The sequence below is a fragment of the Zeus faber genome, assembly GCF_960531495.2.
Source record: "Zeus faber genome assembly, chromosome: 2".
Taxonomy (NCBI): Eukaryota; Metazoa; Chordata; class Actinopteri; order Zeiformes; family Zeidae; genus Zeus; species Zeus faber.
Window position 1 is genome coordinate 15,380,905 of NC_137189.1, and position 24,627 is coordinate 15,405,531.

General features: G+C 44.3%; 1 protein-coding gene across 1 annotated transcript in view; it reads left to right on the top strand.

Moving 5' to 3' along the window:
- Positions 1-1,108: 1,108 nt before the first annotated feature.
- adgb (androglobin) overlaps positions 1,109-24,627 on the top strand; it is a gene marked incomplete at both ends in the record, with an annotated part of 49,161 nt that continues 25,642 nt past the window's right edge. Inside the window, 11 exons of the mRNA XM_080023067.1 lie at positions 1,109-1,125; positions 1,701-1,863; positions 2,563-2,655; positions 4,165-4,236; positions 4,491-4,661; positions 6,869-7,008; positions 10,080-10,166; positions 12,045-12,127; positions 15,040-15,134; positions 16,224-16,398; positions 17,321-17,418. Of these exons, the coding sequence (XP_079879193.1) occupies positions 1,109-1,125; positions 1,701-1,863; positions 2,563-2,655; positions 4,165-4,236; positions 4,491-4,661; positions 6,869-7,008; positions 10,080-10,166; positions 12,045-12,127; positions 15,040-15,134; positions 16,224-16,398; positions 17,321-17,418 (1,194 nt within the window). The remainder of the gene's footprint in view (positions 1,126-1,700; positions 1,864-2,562; positions 2,656-4,164; positions 4,237-4,490; positions 4,662-6,868; positions 7,009-10,079; positions 10,167-12,044; positions 12,128-15,039; positions 15,135-16,223; positions 16,399-17,320; positions 17,419-24,627) is intronic.

Here is a 24,627-nt window from a genome sequence, read left to right on the forward strand (position 1 = left end):
ACCTCATCCTTGGGACAGACTAATCAGTGAGTTTACCCGAATATATTTTGATTTTATATCTTATTGTAATTACCAGCCCAACGAAGACTGCTCTATCTATCTATCTGTCTATCTATCCGTCTATCTGTCTGTCTGTCTATCTATCCGTCTATCCGTCTGTCTGTCTGTCTGTCTGTCTGTCTATCTATCTATCTGTCTGTCTGTCTGTCTGTCTGTCTGTCTGTCTGTCTGTCTATCTATCTATCTATCTATCTGTCTGTCTATCTATCCGTCTGTCTGTCTGTCTGTCTGTCTGTCTGTCTGTCTGTCTGTCTATCTATCTATCTATCTATCTATCTATCTATCTATCTATCTATCTCTGTCTATCTATCTATCTATCTATCTATCTATCTATCTCTGTCTATCTATCTATCTATCTATCTATCTATCTATCTATCTATCTATCTATCTATCTATCTGTCTATCTATCCGTCTGTCTGTCTGTCTGTCTGTCTGTCTATCTATCTATCTATCTATCTATCTATCTATCTATCTATCTATCTATCTATCTATCTATCTATCTATCTATCTATCTATCTATCTATCCATCTATCTATCTATCTATCTATCTATCTATCTATCTATCTATCTCAGTCTGTCTATCTATCTATCTATCTATCTATCTATCTATCTATCTATCTATCTATCTATCTATCTATCCATCTATCTATCTATCTATCTATCTATCTATCTATCTATCTATCTATCTATCCATCTATCTATCTATCTATCTATCTATCTATCTATCTATCTATCTATCTATCTATCTATAATGGGGATGGTAGCTCAGGAGGTAGAGCTGGTTGTCTAGTAATCTAAAGGTTGCTGGTTCGATCCCAGGCTCCTCCTGCTAGCATGCTGTAGTGTCCTTGAGCAAGACACTTAACCCCTAATTGCTCCTGATGGCTGCGTCCGTCGGTGTTTGAACAATTGTAAGTCGCTTTGGATAAAAGCGTCTGCTAAATGACTAAATGTAAATCTATCTATCTATCCGTCTGTCTGTCTATCTATCTATCTATCTCAGTCAAACCTTGACTGAGATAGATACCTTTTCACAGCACACATCAAAATGCGTGCTGTGAAAAGGTATTACAGTACTGAAGTAGGACAGGTGGGAAGGACAAAGACACAAAATGACGACTAAAAGTACCATATTTACATTTCTACTTAAGTAAAAGTGTAAACAAGTACATTCTCTAAAATGTGCTTATTATTTAAAGTGAAATTACTTAAAATTACTTATAGAGTAACGTGTATAGTAATAGTCTATAATAATATAATGAGTGCTGATGCAAGTCTCAATTACAGTTTACAAAAGATGATGATGATGATAATAATATTATTAACAATAATAAAAACTGTGATTCATAATCTTTCAAGCAACACAAACTTTACAAAGAAAATGAATATCGGTGGCGTCATAGTCATTTACAAGGACATGGACATAATGAATCATCTCAATCCAGTCCCTGTATTTATTTTGTTTTAATTTAAAAAAAATAATTATACATCCTTTAAACAAAAATAAAATGACTGAAGTGTAGTAGAGTGTTAATATAGATATTTGATTTCTGTTTAAAACGGAATCAACTTACATTAAGTACAGATTCTTGGAAAAGGGTACTTAAAGTACAGTAACCAAGTAAAGTACTTGGTTCCAGGGCCCCGCCCCTGGTGGCCAGTGTCTCTGACTTGTCGGCGGACCAGAGGAGCCGCTTCTCCTTCTGGCCCGAGTGGAACGAGGCAGAGGTCAACGGGGAGAAGTGGGACGTGGCCAAAGGAACGGAACGGAAGGATTCCAAGATGGGGAAAAGCCCCGTTGCTGTCAATCAGGTAGAGAAAAGTCAAGTCTGTTTACGAAACCCTTAATCACTGTCCCAAGTTTCAAAGGGCTTCACAAGATTCACATTTCACATAGAAATTAACAGCATGCCTTACTCTTATTCCTCAGGGAAAACTTTGCTTTTCATAATTTTTTTTGGACAAGTTTCAATCATTATATATAATTTCCCGATAGATAGATAGTTTATGAGGGTAATTGTGTTTTTTACGGCAGCACATACTGTATATAAAACCATAGACAATAATAAAAAAGTAAGAATACAAATGGAAAAAATGGCAATAAACATTAAACCTAAATATTAACTAAATAAAAGAATTAAGAACTAACTAAATTAAGAATTAACCTAACCTAGATTAACCTAAAAGTGTATAATAAATCTAGTAAAATCTGTAAATATGCTGTGTGTACAAGGGTGGAAAACAAAATGGTTACAACGATGCCACTGAACCATTTAAAATTTTTATATAGTTATTGTTGTACAGTAAATATCAGTGCGAACAGTTGTATTCCTATGTGGCCCACCGTAACCACCTAGCATTTGTCTCAGAACAATTTATCACACAAAGAACGATGCTGTTCCTTTCAGAAAGCCGCCTTCCTGTGCACTAATGTCACCGTGTTTGGCAACGATTCCCTTTATGTCGTCGGCAACATTGTTCTGTGTTTCTTTTTATATTCAGTCATTCTTTGAAGATCCAGAAGGGAAAACTTGCTTACCTCCCTCGCTGAAAGTGCACTCATGGAAGCGTCCTTCGGAGTTCATGGTCAGCAAGGTACAACCTGGATTTCAAAGAGCTGCGTTGCTTGTACATCCATATGCTGCTCTGCTGGAAAAAACGCCTGTGGAAGTGAAATGTACAGTGTTTTTGCTTATATTGTCACATATTGTCACACTTGCCACCAGTGGACCATGACGTAAGCAAAATCCAATGTTAATAGTGAAGGATTTAAAATAACTTAATGAACGATACGTGTTCAAAGATGAAATCCGGGGCTTCGGTCTAATTAAGAAAAACTGCTCTCAGCATACCTCTAATGCAGTTTCCACATCTAACTGAACAACGTCATTCTCCTTTCTCTCAGCACTAGTATATCTGGGCAATTAAGTTTTCATGCAGAACCGTAAAAAGCCTGCGATTCTAACATACCGGAGGAAATTTTCAGCATTAACAGCAAAATGAATTGTATTTTTTTTCCTACAGTTTGACTATGTGAAGGAACGACAACATGTTCCTTATCGGAAGTCACTTTGGACGAAAGTGTCTGCCAAATGAACATCATGATCTAGATTTGTTGTATTAAGTGTGTCTCAGAAAATAAATTGAAATACAGTCTGAATTTTGCACATGAACATGACAGCATTAGAAAAAAGGTAGCGGGTGATATTTAAAGGATGCACTGGTGCCACTTTTTCAGCAGATACATATGTTGATCCGATCCATTATTTCAACCAGTACTATTATTTCTTAATTAACAGTGTAGCTTTATTACTGTACAAAATGAAGTTGCTTTCTCTAAATATCGACACGATTGCCATGGCCATTAACATGGGTATCACTGAATCCCTAATATTCACTGAAAAGGTCCCCAGTTGGTATTGCATTGCCTTCTTGGACCCAAATGAATACTGCCATCCTCATTACTGCCAGAGTCAATATTTACATTCTATTTGTACCATTTCAGAATCTATTAGCTCCGTAGTCCAATATTTAAAGAAAACGCACTGTTTGGAGTATCGCTGTTTGGTGAGATGAACTAAATGCACATTATTTTATGGGAAGTCCACATTGATTTATACAGAGATTTTTTCTTTTGACTCAACTTTTTCTAGGCTTTTTTCTAGGCATGCTATGTGAAATAGCATGTTTTAAAGGCATTCGACAACCATTGTCTTTATAATTTAACCTGTGTCTTTATAACAATGTTCAAATAGAAGCTTTATCAAGTTTATTTATCAAATGGATCAATGAAGCCAGTAGCAACAAAAAGCTTTCAGCTCAAGCTTACCTTAACTATGGGACTTAAAGACAATGTCAAATTTAAATGGGTTAAATATTTGAACAAAAGTGAGGTAAGGACATATTTACAATGGATGCACTATAATCCAATGACCAGACATTGAACATCTGGTTTCTCCATTTTCCCCGTTTTGCTATCCGTTTGTTTTTCCACTGTAGAATCAAATGGAGGGTAAAATAATTGTAAATTATCTAATGTGTGTTTTGTTGGACCCATTCATACCCTCTGTGACAGTTTGAAAACGTGCTTGTGCTTCATTCCAGACTCCTGTGGTCGTGGAGAATCAAACAACCTTTGACCTGCTCTCAGCCAACGATCACCTCGTTTGCAGCGAGGTAGTTTTTCGGAGAGCTAGTTTCTCTGACCATTAGGATCTCACCCGACTTTTCCCCACTCACTATTCATTATCGCTTGGACGGTGTAAATCAGGTGTCTGATGAGGGGAAAATCTGTTGTGCCGCCTTAATGCATTATTGATGAAGCGAATGACAGATCGAATAACCCGAGGAACTGACCGATTGATTTACGGAGCGGCCACAAAGGTATTGGCTGCACAATCACTCACGCTCGTTCTGTCTTGGCTGTCCAGCTGATGAGGTGGATCCTCAGTGAGATCCTCATCGTGTGGAAGCTGTTGAGCCATACGGAGGCAGACCACTGGATGCCCTGGCACCACATCTACTCACTCTGCAAGGTAGCCAAGAACCACATGCCGCTCTACAACAGCTTCGGGAAATACATCGTCAGACTGTACTGGATGGTGAGCTCCTCATTTAAATGCACTCAAAGCTAGATGGACATGTCATTATGGGGTAGAGATTCACTGGGTGATTCCTTTTCTTCACAATGGGAAGAAAGGGGTGTTCGATCAGCCGTTCTAACTGAATGAAAATGAACCAATTGATAATAATAAGCTTGTGGATGCCCATTGCCTACGGTATGGCCACCACCACACATATGCATGCGTCGTTATGGCTTCAGAATCCCCAGCCCAGGCGATATTCAGAGGAACCTGCAAAAGTGTGTGTGGGAAGTGGGGGGGGGTCTGCTTCATTATTCAGAAGAGCCCCGCAGCAGACAGCCAGTCGGAGGGCAGAAGCCATGAAGGAAGAAATGGAAGCAAAGAAAAAGCCTTAGCCGCACAAAGCTTTAATCAATCCATCTCGCTGTTGGGCTAAAGGTGGTTTGGCTTCAGACGTTTGGCTGATAAATAGATAGGACTTACCGGCGTCAGATTCCTCTCAGAGAGCAGCCATGTGTGGCTAGAAGACTTTTGCAGTTTTTTTGCTGTGACATCAACATCAGAGTCTGTTGGGTGGAGTTATTGTGTGGGATCATCACATTGGAAATTGAACTTCCCTGTCCTTAAAGTTTCCGTATTGCCTGTGACTGGGCACAAATCAGCAGCTAGATTCTAGCTAGCTCCCATCTAGAGGAGCTCCTACGTAGAGCAAGCTTTTGGTTTTGCGATAGTGGGGACAACAGAACTAAGTCATGCTGAACTCTAGCGGTTTTGCTCTGCCTTGATAAACAAGCATGACATGGTTGTAGGCAGCAGAGCCCGTGCCGACCATAGCGTGCTAGCAGCTGGCCAGGGAGAAGGCATCGAACATCCCTCTCCCACTCTTTTCTTTCACTCTAGCTCGTGTGGAATCCTCCGTAAGTTTGCTCTTTTTCCATTACTCTACCTCCTTACAATCCTAATCGGCCACCTTTCCTGTTAAACTTGTCCCTGAATCGCCTTTTCAGCCCCATCTTCGATGTCACCAAAGTGAGGCAGGGAGGAGTAAGGGGACGGGGTTGTGGTGCTTTTGCATGTTGGTGCGATGGATCGAGGATGACTTAGAGAGGAGCCCAGCTGTGAGCGTTTAGTCAGATTTTAGCGTGTTTGTGCAGAATGCTGCTTTTCCCTGCCAGCAGTGTGAAGCTCGAACAGACAGCCGGTGGTCACATCACACTCCACTGTCAGTCCGTCCTCCAGCGAGCATGAAACGTCCACCAACAACACACAACCGTGCCAAGCAAGGCCAGAGCGGCCTTTAATTGTATTTCATGGAAAAGCAAGAGTCAATAGAAAACATTTAGCCACAGATTCAAATTTTATGAATTTCGCTAATAGTTTCTCACTGTGTTTGTGTGTCTGCATGGTACTGTACCCGTGGTTGCACACACAACTAACCTCTTTGGTATGTGAGTGGAATGAACTCCCATTGGAGTGCACTACAGTCAGGTACACGTGTGTACAAATAGCCAATGAGGTTTAGAGGCTCTTCTGAATCTCGAGTAGTGCTGCAGACCAAGCACTATTCAAACCAAGGCCTCAATCTTGATATTGTGAACCAAGCATTAACTCCACTTTTGTGTTTCTATTTTAACATTAGCCAAGTCAAGACCAATATATTCAGAGTTAATTATTATTATTATTATTATTATTATTATTATTATTATTATTATTATTATTATTATTATTATTATTATATTATCTTTATTTGTATAGCACCTTTCATACAAACTTTGCAGATCAAAGTGCTTTACAGACATTTAGGAATGAATAGTACATTTGAGGAGAAAAACAAACAAAAAGACAAAAGAAACAAGTAAATAAAATAAAATTCCAATTTGATCCCAAGCATTAAGTATAACAGTGCTATAAGAATGCAGACATCAGAATCAAGCAATGAATCATTGAAACATTAAAAAACAATGTATTCAATAGACCAGTTATTATATTTAAAAACACTCTAAAATTTCAGCAAAGTACAGCAGATTTTACCTTTTTGTTATTTATTGAGTTCCTTTACAACTTAAACGCACACACCACAGGGGGAAGCAATGAATGTGTGTTTAAACTGTAGCTTCACAGTGAACTGGGTAAAGTGCCTGTCATTTTAACAGAATTCCTCGTCATTGCTTTTCTCTTCTTTCCGTCTGTTTGTCTGTCTGTCTGTCTGTTTGGTCGCCCATTAGGGCTGCTGGAGGAAGGTGATGGTGGACGACGCCATACCATTTGATGAGGCGAACAACATGCTTCTCCCCGCTTCAACAAATGAGTGCGAGCTGTGGCCCATGCTGTTGGCCAAAGCCCTCATTAAAGTTGCAAACACAGAGTGAGTTGTGTCACACCCTGCACCGCAAACCACAGCGTTTAACTAGCATTGCTATCCAGAAGAGAAGGCAGGAGAACAAATGTAACCTGTTTTACTGACGATGCTCTACATCTCAGCCATCTGATGTCAAGAAGTCAGGGCTGGTCACCGTGTCAGGCCAAATTAACTCATAAAGGTTTTTATTTCACACAAAGTACCTTTAAAGTTGAAAGTCCCTATAAATTGAATTCAGTTATATATCTTTTTCTAAACTCATTATACATGTTAGAAAGTAATGAAAACATGCGAAAAGACTGAGCGATATACTGTAGTACTGAATTGTGGAGTTAGACCGTTAAACTGTTTCTCACCATTTCTGTGGTCCGGATTTTTTGGTTGGGCCTAAATCATGACCGGATGACGTAGATACTGGGCACGGCCCCCCCCTTAACACTATATAAACACCAGGTCAGAACAGCCCGGAAATTGGGATAAAAGGCTGTTCTGGGACACACGTAACACCTGGAGTAAAAGGTGTCTTCAGGGAGACTGTGAACTTATGCCAAGGACGCCCGGAACAAAATAGAACCGTTCTGTCGGTTTGACCGCGTGGGGTTTGGTTACGTAATTATTAGCAGGGGCAGAGCAGGGGGCACCGGAGAGCAGGGAGTCCCGCAGCCAGACAGCGGCGCTTTAAGGTTTGCAACTAGAGACACAGGACTGGGGACTGGGTTCAGCAGAACATTTAAAACATGGAATTGACTTACTCCATTCTAAACGTTTAGTAAGATTAATGTGATTGGGCGTGGTTTGAGCGTCTTCGGTGGACACGCCCCCAAGCGTCTCAGAGCAGAGGCAACTGCCTTTTTGCACAATTTTGAAACCTTAATTTTATATACTAACCATTTTTCCAAATAAAACACTTAAAAACATTGTGTTTTTATTTTACATGTATTTTATTGTACTCGGTTTCCTTATTGAACGAAACAAAACCAACAAAACAACCCATCCACTTTCTCAGTCACTCTCTTTTGTATGTATGTTCTAAAATGGATTGAAATATTTTTCCCCCCGATCTACATACAATACCCCACAATGACAAAGCAAAAACAGGTTTTTAGAATGTTTTGCAAAAGTATAAAATAAAAACCCCAACCCCCCCCCCCCTTAAATATCACATTTACAAAAGTATTCAGACCGTTTACTCAGTACTTTTGTGGATCTGCAGAGAATAGTAAGAGAAACTCCCCAAATACAGGTATGTCAAGCTTGAAGTGTCATTGCCAAGAAGACTCTCGGCTATCATCGCTGCCCAAGGTGCTTTGAAAAATGTACTGAGTAAAGGGTCTGAATACTTATGTGTGAGATATTCCTTGTGGTATTTCAGGGTTTTTGGGGGGGTTTTTATACATTTTTTCAAAAATTTCTCAAAATCAGTTTTTTGCTCTGTCACTGTGGGAAATAGTGTGAAGATTGATGAGGGGAAAAAGGAATGGAAGCCATTTTAGATTAAGGCTAAAATAACTTTCAAAAAATTTGGAAAGCGTGAAGGGGTCTGAAAACTTTCCGAATGCACTGTAGGTAGAGAGGTAGAGAGGTAGAGTAGAGGTAGAACAGAGAGAGGTAGAGAAAGGTAGGGTAGAGGGAGGTACCTTTCTTCTCATCAAAAAATTCTAAAAAGTTTAGGAAGACCCACAAGCGCGCACAGATTGCCCTCGCTGACTCGGCAGAACTTCCAATCGACATAATCCGCTCTTCCCGCAGTGTGTCTGTCGAACCGGGTGACAGTCAGCTAAGCTAGCGTGCGTGTGCGTGATGGCAGGACGTGCGTCATTTCAAGGTGGCTGTTCCTGCGTCTGCGGAAGTTTGAGGCATAAATGTTTCATCCAAGACAGGAAACAAAGACGCCTTACTGCCGCTAAATTATTTATGACCCTTGGTGAAAGTTCACTGGAGTTTACCTGTAAGCTTTTCCAAAACTTTACCCAGATGACAGCTAAGGGGTTCTCAAAGAGGAGCAAAGCTGCTCTTGTAACTTTTCTATTATTGTATGAAAAAAAAAATACGATGCAATGTAAACGTAGCTTAGACCTTTGATGGGTAATGGCCGCTTCTGTCCTTGAAACAGAGTGCGGCAGCGCTGATTGAGTTGTATTGATTTCATTTGATTGGAGACCATGGCTGGACAGGTTGGCCTCAGGCTCCCGAGAGGACCAATTAGAGCTGCAGCCATCTGTTTCAGCAACACACACACACACACACACACACACACACACACACACACACACACACACACACACACACACACACACATTTGATGAGATCCTTGCAGAATTCTGAACCGGCATTTTCAGAAGGCAGTCCATACCCTTGGTACTCCTAAACCCAGAGAGCTAGACAACTGTTAAGGCAACATTAAACACATTGTACAGCTCTGTGGACTCGTGTACAGTGTGAAGTCCACATTCATGAGCACTCGTTTAAGTACAGGTTGGTTTGACGGAGGACTTGTTGCTATGGTGTGGATTTCCTTCTTTTTTTTTTTTCTTTAATGCTCCTAATTAGGGTTCCAGCCCATAGGGCTTGATTCCCGATTGATATTGTTTGGGGAAAATTCTCAGAATTTTGACATCGAAAACTATTTAAAACAGAAGAACGGCAGAAGCCACGAACATGGTATACATCTTGTTTGAACCAGTATGTCACAAACATCTCTTGTGGTTGAAGTTTCATCTAAATCGATCCATATACAGAGCAGAGATTAGTGAAAAAAAAACGACCAAATTTGACCAAAATTTCAGACGTGGTTCATTGCATTCAATGCCAAAGGCTAAAAGTATCTGGAACAGAACAATGACATAAGTTATGAACACGGTTGAGATGTCATATAAGCCGGTATGTCATAAGCATCTTGTGGTATACTTTCATTCAAATCGATCTGCATACGGAGCAGAAATTAGTGAAAAATCAAACAAATTTGACCCCAAAAAAACGAAAAAACTCTAATACGTCCCTAAAAGGAATAAACTGCATCCTGTGTATTGCTTCCTGCAGCTATATTTTTTCTTGTTTTTGTTATGTTTGTCGCCCAGTGTGATGTCGGAGCACAGGAAAGAGATGGGAGAGTTGACCTTCATCCATACCCTCACTGGCTGGATCCCAGAGATCACCCCGATACAGTAGGACACTTTTCTGTCCCCAAACATTTTGCATTCTTGTATCTATTTTTCTGTCTAGGATCTGATTTCCCAATCAAGAGAAATAGTAGAATTTCAAGCTTATATCTTATCCCTAGCAGTTTACTATAGTAATTGGACCCTTAAATGGGAGCTGGGAAATATGAAACAGGAGGGAGTGAAATGGGTGGGTGGAAGGGTGGAATGGTGGAATGGTTGGGCCTCAGCTTGTCAGCCATGTAAGTTTAATGGGGAGCAGTGTTTTGGAGTGGAGCAGGGAAGTGTTTCTCTCTGCCTCAGCAGGTTAGCTTGTTGTTAGTGAGGCTCCCCCGGGGACGGTATCAACCCTGCACAGGCGGCGTGCACATTTCCGTGCATGTTTGGGCTCGATTCATGATACATGGGGATGCCTGCACACGTGCACTGTCACACGCACGCCCCCCTTTGACACTATGTGTACATCGGTGGATGCTTTCATCAAAAACTCCTGCCCCACTCAGAATAGAATCCCCCTGACCTTAGCAATCTTAGTTTTTTTTACCATGCAATACGTCTGTGTTAAAGCTCATTTTTATATTTCAGGGAAATTTTTGGGCTTGTACAGCGTGCAAGAGTTATTAATGAAGGGTTTTTGCTACGGAAACGATTTGAAATGTGTATATATATCCTAGCCCCGGAGAACCGGCGTCGACATCTTTTCTTTTTCAACAATTAGGAAGGTGATGTATCCTCATCTATCGTCAAACAAAAATAATATCAAATAAAAATTGTCAACCTCGATATTCATCTTTCTCAGATCATCCGATATTCAGAGCAATGTGAAGTAAGAAAGTGAAACCGTTTTGATAAAATACGGTTATAAAGTGTATCGAATTGTGAATGACAATGCCGTGTCTTCTTCGTGTGATATAAAAATGGTGAACTGACGCCGTTGACACCGCCTCGAAGGATGCAAAGAAAAACAGTTGACTTCACTTCCGTAAACAATATTTTAAAGAAACAACAACAAATAAACACCAGAAGCAAGAAATTCCACTTCTCCGTGAAAGCGTTATCTCCGTGTTGTTATGGATTATGACAAGAGGGCGGGAGACGCTCTCAATTATCTGGGTAAAATTGCCGAATATCGCCACTCCGAAGAAACAGCAATTTCTAGAATTCAAATGGCTGGGAGGACCCTGCAATTTGAATGTGTGTGATCTGAAAAAGTGCCACTTTCTTAAAACTCATTGCCAATGTTATAAAGCAATAAACGCAAGAAATGGGAATGTTTAGAAGTTAGAGAATGATAGATCTCTCTCTTGAATGCTGTTGCTATATCTTACTGGATATGGTTACCGTGGTTATCAGGGTATGTTAATGAACATTGTTTTCACTTGTGCTTTCGATGTGATTGTAAATGTGTTTACCAAACCAATGAATAAAACTGGTTGTGGCAGTTGTACATCCTTTTTGTGCAACACAGTGTTGATTGAGGTATTGAGGTATTCATGGAGTTTAACAAATATGTTGATACATTAAATATAGTCACATACAAAATGTAACTGTGCTGCTGAATGGTGCAAATGCAGTGTGGGTTCAATACAGTGTCCCAATTGAGGAATATAAAATCTACTCATCCTATAGCGAGCACCATTAAATAATGCTATATTGTAAAAGCAGGAGTCCATTATGTAATGGTTAGAAATCTGGGAAATGCCTCTGACCACTTTGGGAAAACTGACATAACAACCATAGACAATATGCAACAAGCATTCATAGCAACCACAGATCACTCTAGTTTTGTTCCTGTGTTTTAAATAATAGATAAAAAATATATCCGCAGAAATAATCATGTAAATTATTCTGTTCAGAAGATATTTCTCTGTGACCTCTTTCCAGTTCCAGCTATAGCGGGAACATTTGGGAGTTCCTGAAAGAATCCATTCCCAAATTCACCTACTCGAAGGAGGAGAAAACGGCCGGTACTCCGGAATTTCTTTCAGGTCATGCTCCGAGCTGGGGTGGCTCCAAGAACTCTTCACCCACGACAGCACAAAGCACAGACAAGGGCAGAGGTGCTGACACACACACACACACACACACACAGACACACACACACACACACACACACACACACACACACACACACACACACACACACACACACACACACACACACACACACACACACACACACACACACGCGCGCGCACACACACTAATTAATCACACCGTGCATTTAATTGGGCCAGTCAATTAAATTATCGATCAGATTAGGAACACTTGTGTTCTGGCTTTATCCAATCAGGACCTCATTTGGGACCAACTGAGCTCTTCAGTAGATGAATAATAATTTGATATAACAGATGATTTCTTTCACCAGATTCAGCTAATGAAAAAACGTGAGGGAGGACAGGTCTCTACACCCACCGCAGAGAGTATGCACACCCTCACCCTCACGCACATTTTTCTATTATTTCTTTGTTCAAGGCCATAAGTATGGCTTGTGGCTCCTTGTGGAACCTTTTTGGTTTTTCCACGTGTATGTAAATCACAAGGAATATCTCACATATGCACTGCATGTATAAATGTATGTATGTGTTTGCAAATTCTTTATTTTCCTCCCTCCTACATTCATAATTCAACTTGTATGGAGCATGACCATGAATATTTCAGCACTGTATAGAAACTCCATATTCTCTCTGAAAACATGTATCAATAATTCCATCCTTGCATGGCAGTAATCACTCCTTATGCTCTACAACATTCATAACACACTGTCCCAGAATGTATTATTTCTTCAAACCAGTGAAAACATGGGATCAAAGGTCAGCGTCGCTTCTTTTGCTAATCTCCATTACCCTTCTCTCTCCTGCTGTGTTCATGCATCACTTTCTGTTTACCAATGAGGTGTCATGTAATATGGAGCGCCGGATGGCCTGACGACTGCATATAGACGGCTTTAAATAAACCAGCAGAGGAAGTAGTGGCAGGGTGAATTATTTGGTGTGCCCATGGGGCAGAGGAGGTCCCGTCGTCAATTGCAGTTAAGATCCCTGAGAGCAACAAGATGAAATATCAACTCTAATAGAGGAGCCAATGGCTGGGAGCTGGTTAGGGCCATAAGAAAGGATAAGGTAAAGGCCTCTGTCACCTAATAAGTAAGGGATCATGTGCTGCCAAGCAGTCACAATAAACCCCCACCAGGGTGAAGCAGGGTTATTCTGTCATATTGACCAGCTGGCTCAATATTATTCTTCTTATTACACGGCTACTTAATAAATAAAGGATACATTGAGACAGAATATTGATTTGAAATTATTTCCGCTAAGAAAAAAAAGTTCCACAACAACATTACTAACACTCCATTAACTTAGCAAACTTTTGACGAAAAAAAACGTTGGATATCCACATTCATGTCTTCAAGTTAGAACTAGCATGTAGGCGGTGTTGATACGAAGGACGTGAATCCAGGTGGAGAAGTGGTTGCCCGTGACAACGGTCATTATTAACAGACAGCGGCAATTATTCAGAAATAACGGACCACTGATTGCAACACACACACACACACACACGCACACACACACACACACACACACACACACACACACACGCACGCAGGAAAACATAAGAAGTCATACATATGTGGGTGTACACAAACATATGCATAAAAGTAAACCCCAGAATTACACTTATTGGATCTCTGCAAAGAAATTGTATTATTGTTTATTTTTTTTGTTTCTTTTTTACTAAGCCCATTCCATAATTGGATGCTTGATTTAAAGGCATACACAGCCTCTTCATCTGCCAGCCTGGCACTTCTTTTCTTTTCTGGAGGCTATATATATATAAATAAATATGTTAGATATAGAAACAACAACAACAATTTGACACATTATTCACTCCAAATCTAAAGTCAAAATTTTAAGAAAAAATTACCACAGGGCAACGTGACAAGTGGCTTGCTTTGATTAAGGGAGGATCATTGTTATTGATTCTTAGTAATTAGAGACGTGTTACGTCATCCTCCCCTCTCCCTCCTGCTCTTACTGACACTAATCGTCTCCTTGCTCCACTTTCCACAATCCCAGGATAATTAACGTTTTGGTAATGAAGTGACATTAATACGTATAGTGACACAAATGCACAACTAATTTGCGAGGTAAATAAAACACACGGTGCAAGCATTCGTGCGCTACTCACACACACACACACACACACACACACGCACACACACACACACACACACACACACACACACACACACACACACACACAAGGATAACGCAGCCATTGAGATGCATGGGCCCCTGTGTAGCATGAAAACCACTTCTCCATTCAATACTTAATGTGTAGCCTCCGTATCGCCTCTTGCAGAGTTCATGCCATCCCTCTTAACTACACCACGCTGCTTCAAATTGATTTTCCATATTGGCTTGTGCTCCTCCTTCCATGTTCCCGGCTCCTGCACTCCTGGTTAGATACACACTAGGATGTGCTATAGGGAACCAAACCGCTCCTTCCATACGATGATTAAAGCCTGGTTCCCTAATGTAAACCTGACAAGGCGGAGCATTTTATGTTGTTTATGAACGGGACATTTTAATGATTTATGTGTGAATCCCAAACGTAATTTACTTCCGTCTAAAAAAAAGTATTGTGGTGGAATGAAATACGTAAATCAGTCACATCAAACACGAATTACACCAATCACCAATTACACACCCACATCCTTTCATTAGTTTCGAGTGACTCCGGACTCCCCAGTCATTTAAACAATTTGTTCGCTGCGACCAAATTGTTTGTGACCCTGGCATCATGACTATCACCACGACTCGTGGGTATAATTCCACACATGTTTGAGTATATGTGTGTGTTTGTGTGTGTGTCTCAGGTAAAGAGAAGCCCTCTGTCCCAGACATGGTGGTGTGCGCCAGCTTCCACCCTCTGGATCTTCTGGACAGGAAGACCTCAGCGCTGGGGGAGATGGTTTGTTTTGCCCCTCTCTCTCCCTCTCATATCTTAAGTCCTGTCATTCTACTTGTGGTTTCAATCGTGTATATGTGTTTTTAGGTTCAGAAACAAAAACTGGTATCGAACACGGATGGGAATCATAACCGTACACAGACTGCATGTAATCTAATCACAGCTACTACATCAGCTATATACAGAAGCTGGGAAATCAATGTAGACAGAGATCTGAGAAACGTAAAAAAAACCCCATCAAATCAGAAATCTGGAGTAAATCAGTGGAACTGCAGCTGAAATCAGTGGATCTCTCCAGTTATTTCGTTTATGGCTCAGTCTGTGGGAAGAAGAGATTCTAAACAAGGGTCATGTCTGCTATTCCAGCTTCTGAAGACTTCAGATGCAATTTTTTTTTATACTATACATTATGTCTTACTGTTTGGTTCTTATTGGCTCATGTATAACGGCAAAGGAATTGTAAAAATGCTAATGCATTTCTTTGCTCTCATACTGATAGATTTTTCTCATGCTCATGCTTTGATTTTTAAACGTTAACACACCAACGTTCTTCAGTGTGCACCATTTCCAGACTATGCAAAATTTTCTGCCATTTATCATATCTGTCTCAGATATGACTCCTATTACATTACTGGCACATTTTCACATAATGTGAAAATACGGATCAGTGGGAGGTAGAGATGAGACATGCCAGTGCTTGTGATCTGGGGGCATGTTGTGTTCCATTTGGATGCCTTGCCTCAACAGACTTCACTTGTTTCATTATTTACAATGCAAGCAATGCAAAAAAAAATGAAGAAAAAAAACCTCAAAAGAATTTTAAGGATTTTCCCCCTGTCGGTGAATTGAAGCACCCCCAAGCTATGGTCTGGGATAATATTTTCCCCCTTTTTTATCGTTTGGCTTTATCCACGGGGGATTGGACCAATGGACCTTGTGTTAGCTACAGGTAACAGGCAGTCGTATATTCCAGTGCTGTAGAATAATACATCTTTTTAAGTCTATTTTTATTTTCCTGGGGTTTATTTTCATGCATATGTGTGTGTACTGTGTGTGTGTGTGCGTGTGTGTGTGTGTGTGCGGCACATGCAGTCTGACTCCTCGGAGTGTCTCCGGCAGTACGGCCTCTCTCGGCTCCACAGCCACATCGTCCTGCTGACCAGAACCCGGACTGGCCCGCTGGAGGCCCCGCCCAAACCTCCCCCAGTGCCCCGCTGGAAGCTGATCCGCCCCCGCAGGGAGACCCTGGTTACTGACGAGCCCCGAGGTGAGACGAACCATGATCGGTTTTATTTCCCCCAAGTACACACCAAACACACAAAACTGCATCGATCATGACCTGAAATAGGGAAAACAAAATAAAACCTGCCAAGCAACAAATAGGAGGTAGAGATTAGGTTTACATTAGGTTTATTACTGTTGTTTATTGTAAATATTTTGGTTAACTTCATTGTTTGTTGTCCATTTTTAGGCGTATTGTGCTATACCATTTTCTTTATTGTTTATTTTTTACTCTTTCTTGTATATTTTATATATTATATACTATATTTAATTTCTTAATTTTTAGTTAATTTTAAGATTTATTGTGGATTGCCATTTTTCAATTTTCATTGTATTTGTTTATTATTATTGCCTATTGTTTTTTATTTGAGCTGCTAACACTGTAATTTCTATATCTATCTATCTATCTATCTATCTATCTATCTATCTATCTATCTGTCTGTCTGTCTGTCTGTCTGTCTATACACGGATATAAACATAGGTGCCCTCCGTGTACAGACTTCCCCTGGGACTGGCACAAGTCAGTTGCTGTGAAGGATAGAGTTGGTCACAGAAAATAAAAGATGTTTCGTCTGTAGATTTAGCGATTCCGTGTTATCTGAATTGAGAGAGGAAGCTGAATCAGAACGAGTACGCGAGAGATTGTACGATGACGGTAGAAAGGTGGAGGAAAGGTGGCAGTGGAGGAAACAAAATAAAGACAGTGGACGGAGAGAGTGGCTCTGTGTAACATTACAGTGGATAAAAAGGTTCGGTTCAGGGGGTGAAAGTGATATTCGAGGGGATTCAGGAGCGTGGAAGACCCGAGGCCGTGCCGTGAAAGAAGCTGCGTGACGTCAGTTGCTCCCACTGAGTGAAACGATGATCACTTCGATCATTTTCTGTCTTCTGTCATTTTCTTTCCTCAGTACCCCCCATTTTGAAGCCGCAGCATTTTGTCGAGGTCTGCAGCCTGTTCATCTCCTACAGTGTTGAGAGCAGCATCCCGCCCAACCCACCGCTGTGCGTAAACTCAGAGGTTTAATCTGCCGACCTGTCTTTCTGTCTGTCTGTCTGTCTGTATTTCCTATAGTAAGTAAATCTTTATTTGTGAAGCGCTTTTAATACATACAGTTACAGGGTTCTTTAGGTATGCTATAGGTATGCTGCATGTACCATAAAATAATTACAGTTGAATACAATTGAAGAAAGATTCAAATAAATCACTGTGAAAAAAAGTGTTTTGAGGCATCTGCATTGCCAGAATGAACAGACTCCATATCCAACAGCCGAATTAGACACCCAATGTCACGGTAAAAGTGCTGTGTGTCCTATTTGAGATCCAACGCTGAACGCCTATGATCTTATGGGGTTTGGAGATGTGAAGCAATTACACCCCTAGTGTGACATGCTTTCATAAAATGCATCTTTGTTAAATTCTGCGTTTTATATGACGTTGGGAAGCTTGTAAGGTTGTTATTTTTTCCTAGGGGGTCCAAGCAGAACAATTCTGGCAAGTGTTCACGCGACTCTACCCTGGCGTCCTTTGCTGAGAGGGAGGAACACAGTGGCCAAGCGAGTCCTGCGCCTGCGTCGCCCAAAACCGTTCCCGATGCGCCCAAAAGCACGGACAACGTATCGATCTCACTGGTCCATTCTGCAAGTGCCGTAAGTTTGTTTAGCAATAGTCCTGGATAAGTGCCATTCTCACTGGCAGACTAAGCCATTACGCTAATGTTATTATAAAAGTTTCAACAATAATAAATGAATTATAACGTTTTGTCAATCCCCTGAATTTATTCCTTGGGATCGATTAAGTGTTATCTTATCTGATCTGGATTTGTCTTTTGAGTCTACCACATCTGGTTTTATTTAACAGTCTCTAGACAGATGTGGTCGGGGGAGGCAGGGTCGGTAGCGGGGAATCAATCTGGAGAACGCTGGAGAGTCTGGTGCAACCATCGAAAACAATCTGGCAATTGGTGACTGGTGAGAGAGGCTTATATAGTGGCTTGATTGCTGATCGGGAACAGACGTGTGCGCAGGTGAATGGAGTTGGCCTTATGAGGCAGGTAAGGAGAGGGAGGGGAAGGTAGATGAAAGTGGAGATTATGACAGAACCCCCCCCTCAAGGGACGACTCCTGACATCCCAAACTACAAAAATAAAACCAAAAGTCCATGCAGGGTGGGAGGAGGGGGTCCGAAGGAGGGCTAGTACTCGTCGGAGACCCCGTCCATCTCCTCGTCCTCCACTAAATGGGCCACGTCATCCTCATCGGAGGAGGGACCCCCAGGGTCTACATCGTCCGCCTCTGAACCGTTGCTGGAGGGCACAGACAACAGAGGTGGTGGGGTCTGCGGTCGGGAGGGTTGACCCGGTCTGGAGGGCTGGTCAGGATGGCGCTGATGGAAACTCCTGATGAGGGTGTGGTCCAGAACGTGCCTCGCAGGGACCCAGGACCTCTCCTCCGGACTGTAACCCTCCCAATCCACCAGGTACTGCAGGCCTCTCCCACGCCGGCGGGAACATAGGGGACGACGGACAGAAAAGGCAGGACCCCCGTCAATGAAGCGCGGAGGAAGCGGGGGAGGGGCCAAGGGGGCCAGAGCACTCTCCCGGACCGGCCTGACTTTGGACACATGGAAGGTGGGATGGACGCGCATGGACCTGGGGAGCTTGAGCCGCACTGCCACCGGGTTGACGACCTTCTCGATCTCGAACGGGCCGATGAACCGAGGAGCCAGCTTCTTTGATTCCACCTTCAGGGGGAGATCCCGGGTGGAGAGCCAGACCCACAGGCCCGGCTGGTACTCCGGGGCCTGAGAGCGGCGACGGTTGGCGGCAGAGTCGTTGCGGCCAGCGGCTGGGAGGAGGGCGGCCCGGGCCCGGGTCCAGGTCCTGCGGCAGCGGCGAATGAAGGCCTGGACGGACGGGCAGGAAGCCTCCCTCTCAAGGGCCGGGAACAGAAGCCGTAGGCGCACTGGAAGGGGGAGAGGCCTGTGGCCGAACTGGTCACGGTGTTGTGGGCATATTCCACCCACAAAAGCTGCTCAGACCAGGACGACGGGTGTTCATGACGGGTGTACGTCATGCAGCGAAGGGCCGTCTCCATCTCCTGGTTCTTCCGCTCTGTTTGGCCGTTGGACTGAGGGTGGTACCCTGAGGACAGGCTGACGGTGGCTCCCAGGAGCGAACAGAACTCCCTACAGAAGACAGAGGCGAACTGGCGACCCCGGTCGGATACAACATCTACCGGGATGGCATTGAGGCGGACGACATGGTTCAGCAATAGCTCGGCAGTACCCTTGGCTGACGGGAGCTTCGGTAGAGGCAGGAAGTGAGCCATCTTGCTGAACCGGTCCACCACGGTCAGGATGGTAGTGTTGCCGCTAGACGGTGGCAGACCGGTGACCAAGTCCACGGAGATGTGAGACCAGGGGCGATGAGGAACCGGTAGTGGGTGTAGGAGACCAGCAGGAGCAAAAAGAGAGGGTTTGTGCTGGTTACAGGCGGGGCAGGCATTGACGAACCCTCGGACGTCCTCACCCAGGGAGGGCCACCAGAAGCGACGCTTGGACGACCTCCTTCGTCTGCTGGATCCCCGGGTGGCAGGTGAGTCAGGAGTTGTGGGCCCACTGGAGAACCTCGGACCGGAGGTCAGGCAGAACGAACAGACGGTCGGGCGGACATGCGCTGGGTCCGGGTTGGTCCTGGGCGGCGGCTCTGACTCTCTCTTCCACCTCCCAGGTGAGTGTGGCGACTAGCAGGCAGAATGGTGTCCGGTTCAACAGCGTCTTCCTCCTCCTCCTGGAACTGCCGGGACAGGGCGTCGGGCTTGACATTGTGTAACCCCGGCTGATAGGAGAGGGAGAAATTGAACCTGGTTAGGAAGAGCGCCCAACGAGCCTGACGGGAGTTCAGCCTCCTGGCGGACTGGATATACTCAAAGTTCTTGTGGTCGGTCCACACCAGGAACGGCAGCTGGGTTCCCTCTAGCCAGTGTCGCCACTCCTCCAGGGCCAATTTGACGGCGAGAAGCTCCCTATTCCCGATGACGTAGTTCCTCTCGGCCGGGGTCAAACGCCTGGAGAAGAAGGTGCAGGGATGAAGTTTCTGGTCGGAGGCGGACCTCTGGGACAGAACAGCTCCGACTCCCACGTCGGAGGCATCCACTTCAACCACAAACTGCCGTTCTGGGTCAGGCAATACCAGAATGGGGGCTGAAGTGAACCGTGCCTTAAGGGCCAGGAAGGTGTCGTTGGCGGCGGCGGACCACAGAAACGGCACCTTGGAGGAAGTTAGGGCTGTGAGGGGGGCAGCCACCGTGCTGTAGCCTCAGATGAACCTCTGATAGAAGTTGGCAAAACCGAGGAAGCGCTGGAGTTGTTTGCAGGAGTCTGGGACGGCCCAGGTGGTGACGGCGGAAACCTTGGTGGAGTCCATCTGGATTGTCCCCCGTAGAGTTCTGGAACCCCCACCCGGGGCTCCAGGGAGTACCCAGGCTGGGCCGGTGCTGGTGGAGGTGGGTCCGGGGAAGCAGGCGGCGGGATGAACTAGCAGCTAGCCGCTGCTAGCTGGACGTTCGCTGCGGTGGAGGCTAGGACAGCCTCCTGGTGTTGGAGCTGCGCTCCACCCTTCCCAGGCTGGCAGCGGCTCGGGGTTGTGTGCTGGGTCCATTGTTGGCCAGATTGTACTGTAACGGGTGTGGTTAGGACCCAATTGCAGCACAAAGACAGGCAGGGATATTTGGTAATGTATTTTATTTTGTAGAGCGGACGGAAGACAGGCAGGGGGCAGGCAGGATACATTGTCGGGGACAGGCAGGTTCGATAACGGGGAGGGCAGACAGAAGACAGGCGGGGGGCAGGCAGGAAACGTGGTCAGGGCGAGGCAGAGTCGGTAGCGGGGAATCAATCTGGAGAACGCTGGAGAGTCTGGTGCAAGCTTCGAAAACAGTCTGGCAATGGGTGTCTGGTGAGAGAGGCTTATATAGTGGCTTGATTGCTGATCGGGAACAGACGTGTGCGCAGGTGAATGGAGTTGGCCTAATGAGGCAGGTAAGGAGAGGGAGGGGAAGGTAGATGAAAGCGGAGATTATGACACAAATGAAAGAAGCCTTTGCAGTGAAATCCTAATGATGTCTTCTCTTCTTCCATCTTCTTCCTCCTCTTCATCGTATTGTTGTTGTTCTGCTTCTTCTTCTACATCTTCTCTTAAGCTGCCTGTTTCATCGCATAACCCCACCTCCCCCCTCCACCCACACACCCCATCATCATCCCCCTCCACTCACCAGAGCTGGCATTCCCCCTGTCTCAATGTCACTTGCACGGTCTCCCAGCCAGGCCATCGCTAACCTGGGGCACATCTGCACTAAAGGGAGAGAGAAACTAAAGAGTGGAAAGGCAATTGAGAGAGGGATGGAAGCACATGCGCGAGAGAGAGAGAGAGAGAGAGAGACAGGGATGGAAAGAGTGCTTGGTGCATGGTGATGGTGAGCTGGGTGCGTGGGCTCCACGCAGGGAGAGGTTGTGTTCTCTGGTGATGAAAGAAGCAGCGCAATTAGATGGTGAGCCATCAAAGTCTGCCTCTCCTGGGGGGTGGGGGGCTCGTTATTATGCTTCAGTCCGTAGTGAGTCTGTATTAATCTCCCTCTTGTTTTACCATGGCCGGATATCGAGTGGTTCGGCCAGGACAGGTGGTTTCCAAACTGGGGCCCTACTTTTCTCTAATGATGATGAGGGTTTTTAATTCATTTTTTTCTGGCAGCAAGTAAGTTAAATGTTAAACCATACGCACTTTATTATAGTCAGATAAACAGTGTGAAGAGTATGTGCTGGCAAACCTGCTGTGTGTGTGTGTGTGTGTGTGGGGGGGGGGGGGGGGGTGGTTGTGAGCACTCGTGCTCTTTGCGAGCACCATAAACACATGCTAGGTCTTGTGTTCAGTGTGCAGAGCTCAATGTTAGCCATGCCTCCTCTCTCTCTCTCTCTCTCTCAGCCAACAGAGCCAGCCCTTGTGCAAAAGGGCGCTCCCATGGTATAAACAAGTGGCGTCACATGGTGCACCTTATAATAGCGTTAGACGGCTCTCTTACTCAGTTTAAGCGTAGGGCTGAAGAATTACGCCTCAGTATGAACCAACTGCTTTAAACCACTTATATGCTTGGAATTTTGATAAGCGTAAGCAAAAAAAGCCAATCTGTGACTGATTCGCAAGACTTTTGTCATTAGATATGAGTCAGTCCAAACTTCCATACCTGTCTATACCATACTGTAGTTATGATCCAAACAGTCATTCATACATTCTCTAATGGTGCTGACGTCTTGTAAATTAAATAATGGTGACCCCTGGGGGTGCCTCGTACCGCACATTGAGAACCACTGTGCTAGAGGGCCTTGAATGCCATCTCACCTCAAAGCAGTGCATTTTCTTTCATTTTTGTCCACGTATCAACATTAAAAACTCAAGAACTACAGAAAAGTGTTTTCCTTCAGAGTTTCTGTTGAATTTCTATTTCGGAGTCAGGACAGATGCTTCAGTGAAAATTATGAAATAGAGAGTTATTTGTGGCCAGACTCAAATGCATCTGAATACATACGTACACTCTCTATGGAGTTCAAATTAAGCTCAACATGAAAGAAACTGAAAGAAACTCTTGCTCCACAAAAAAAACAAACCTCAAAACTGTCTTCCCTCAGTGATCAGACGGTAAAACCCCCAGAGCTGTTGGTCAGTGTGGAAGCTATCAGCGGTTTTATGGTGACGACCGAGACAAGTGGAACAATGACATACTGTGGGTGGACAGGACACTGCAGTCCCGCTCACAGATCAATTGAAGTCTCTCTTGGGTGTCTTGAAGTCATGCATATGCCCACACAAATAATCACACACACACAAACACACACATACACGCACGCACACACACACACACACACACACACACACACACACACACACACACACACACACACACACACACACACACACACACACACACACACACACACACTGTCTGGTCGATGGGAACTAAGTGGGAAGTCACCCAGATTGGAGTGCACGCTCTGAGGCACATGCACACACACACACACACGCACGCACGCACGCACGCACGCACGCACACACAGCCATACACAAACATACACACTCAGGCTGTGTCTCATTGGTCCTGTCCTGGGTGGCTTTGAAGTCCCACCAAGAGACGCCACGATTCTCTCTTCTTATTTCGAGCTTAGGGTTCTGTCGCACATTCAGCTGAGAGCGCTGAGCCTTTTCCTCAGGCAGCACATTATGGGAAAAGGTTCAAAACGAGGTGCTCAGAGGAAATGTCAGGTACTTGAAATGGGGACGTTGTGTTTCGCTACGGCGGCACTTTTCTTTTTGTCCCGCGGGTCCCATCACTTGGCACCTGCCGACAAACTCATCAGCGTTGGTGTGAAGGATCTCTCAATGACTCCTTAGCTGTTATTCTTAATTTTCTTGCAATTTTCCCTTTTCGCAGGGAAAAAAAGGAATGAAACGGGCTAAAAGAACATAATAACTCCTCATCTGCGGCTGACAAGTCTGGGCAGATTAGCGCTGGTGTTTCCTGGTGATGTTGCAGCCGGGGCGGAGCGGGCCCTTGTCACATTAAGTCTTGTCTCTCCCGCTGTGGCGCTCAGCGGACGACGAGGCAGCGCCACAGCTGGCGTGGACGCACTGGAGGGTGGAGGTGGATCCCTGGCACCGCTTCCTCCATCAGCGACCCACTGCTCCGTGCTTCCCTCTCCTTCCGCCCCTCCCTCCCTCCCGCCATCCACCCCTCTGTCCCTGTCTTTCCTTCCCTCTGCTCTTGCTCTCTCATTCTTTCTGTGTCTCTTTCTCCTTCTTTTGGCTCTCAATTTGTTACAGCTTAATCATTCTCTCTCTCTCTCTCTCTCTCTCTCTCTCATTTCTCTCTCTCTCCCTCTCTCTCTCTCTCTCTGTCCCTTTAGGTTACTGCAGAGGACGGCAAGAAGGACGATGCCACATCCAATGGTATAAGCTGTTTTTTCCCCACTCCCCACTAATGATTACCATGATAATCAATGAAATACTCCACACCGCACACACCATGCAACATATCGACTCACCCCAGGCCCCAAACTGTAGCTGAGGAGACAGCTGCAGTTTCTCATTAATTCTGTTCATTGGAAATTATATATGTGGGGTAGGTTTTCCACTATAGGTGGATGTGGATGGCATGGGCCCGACATAGC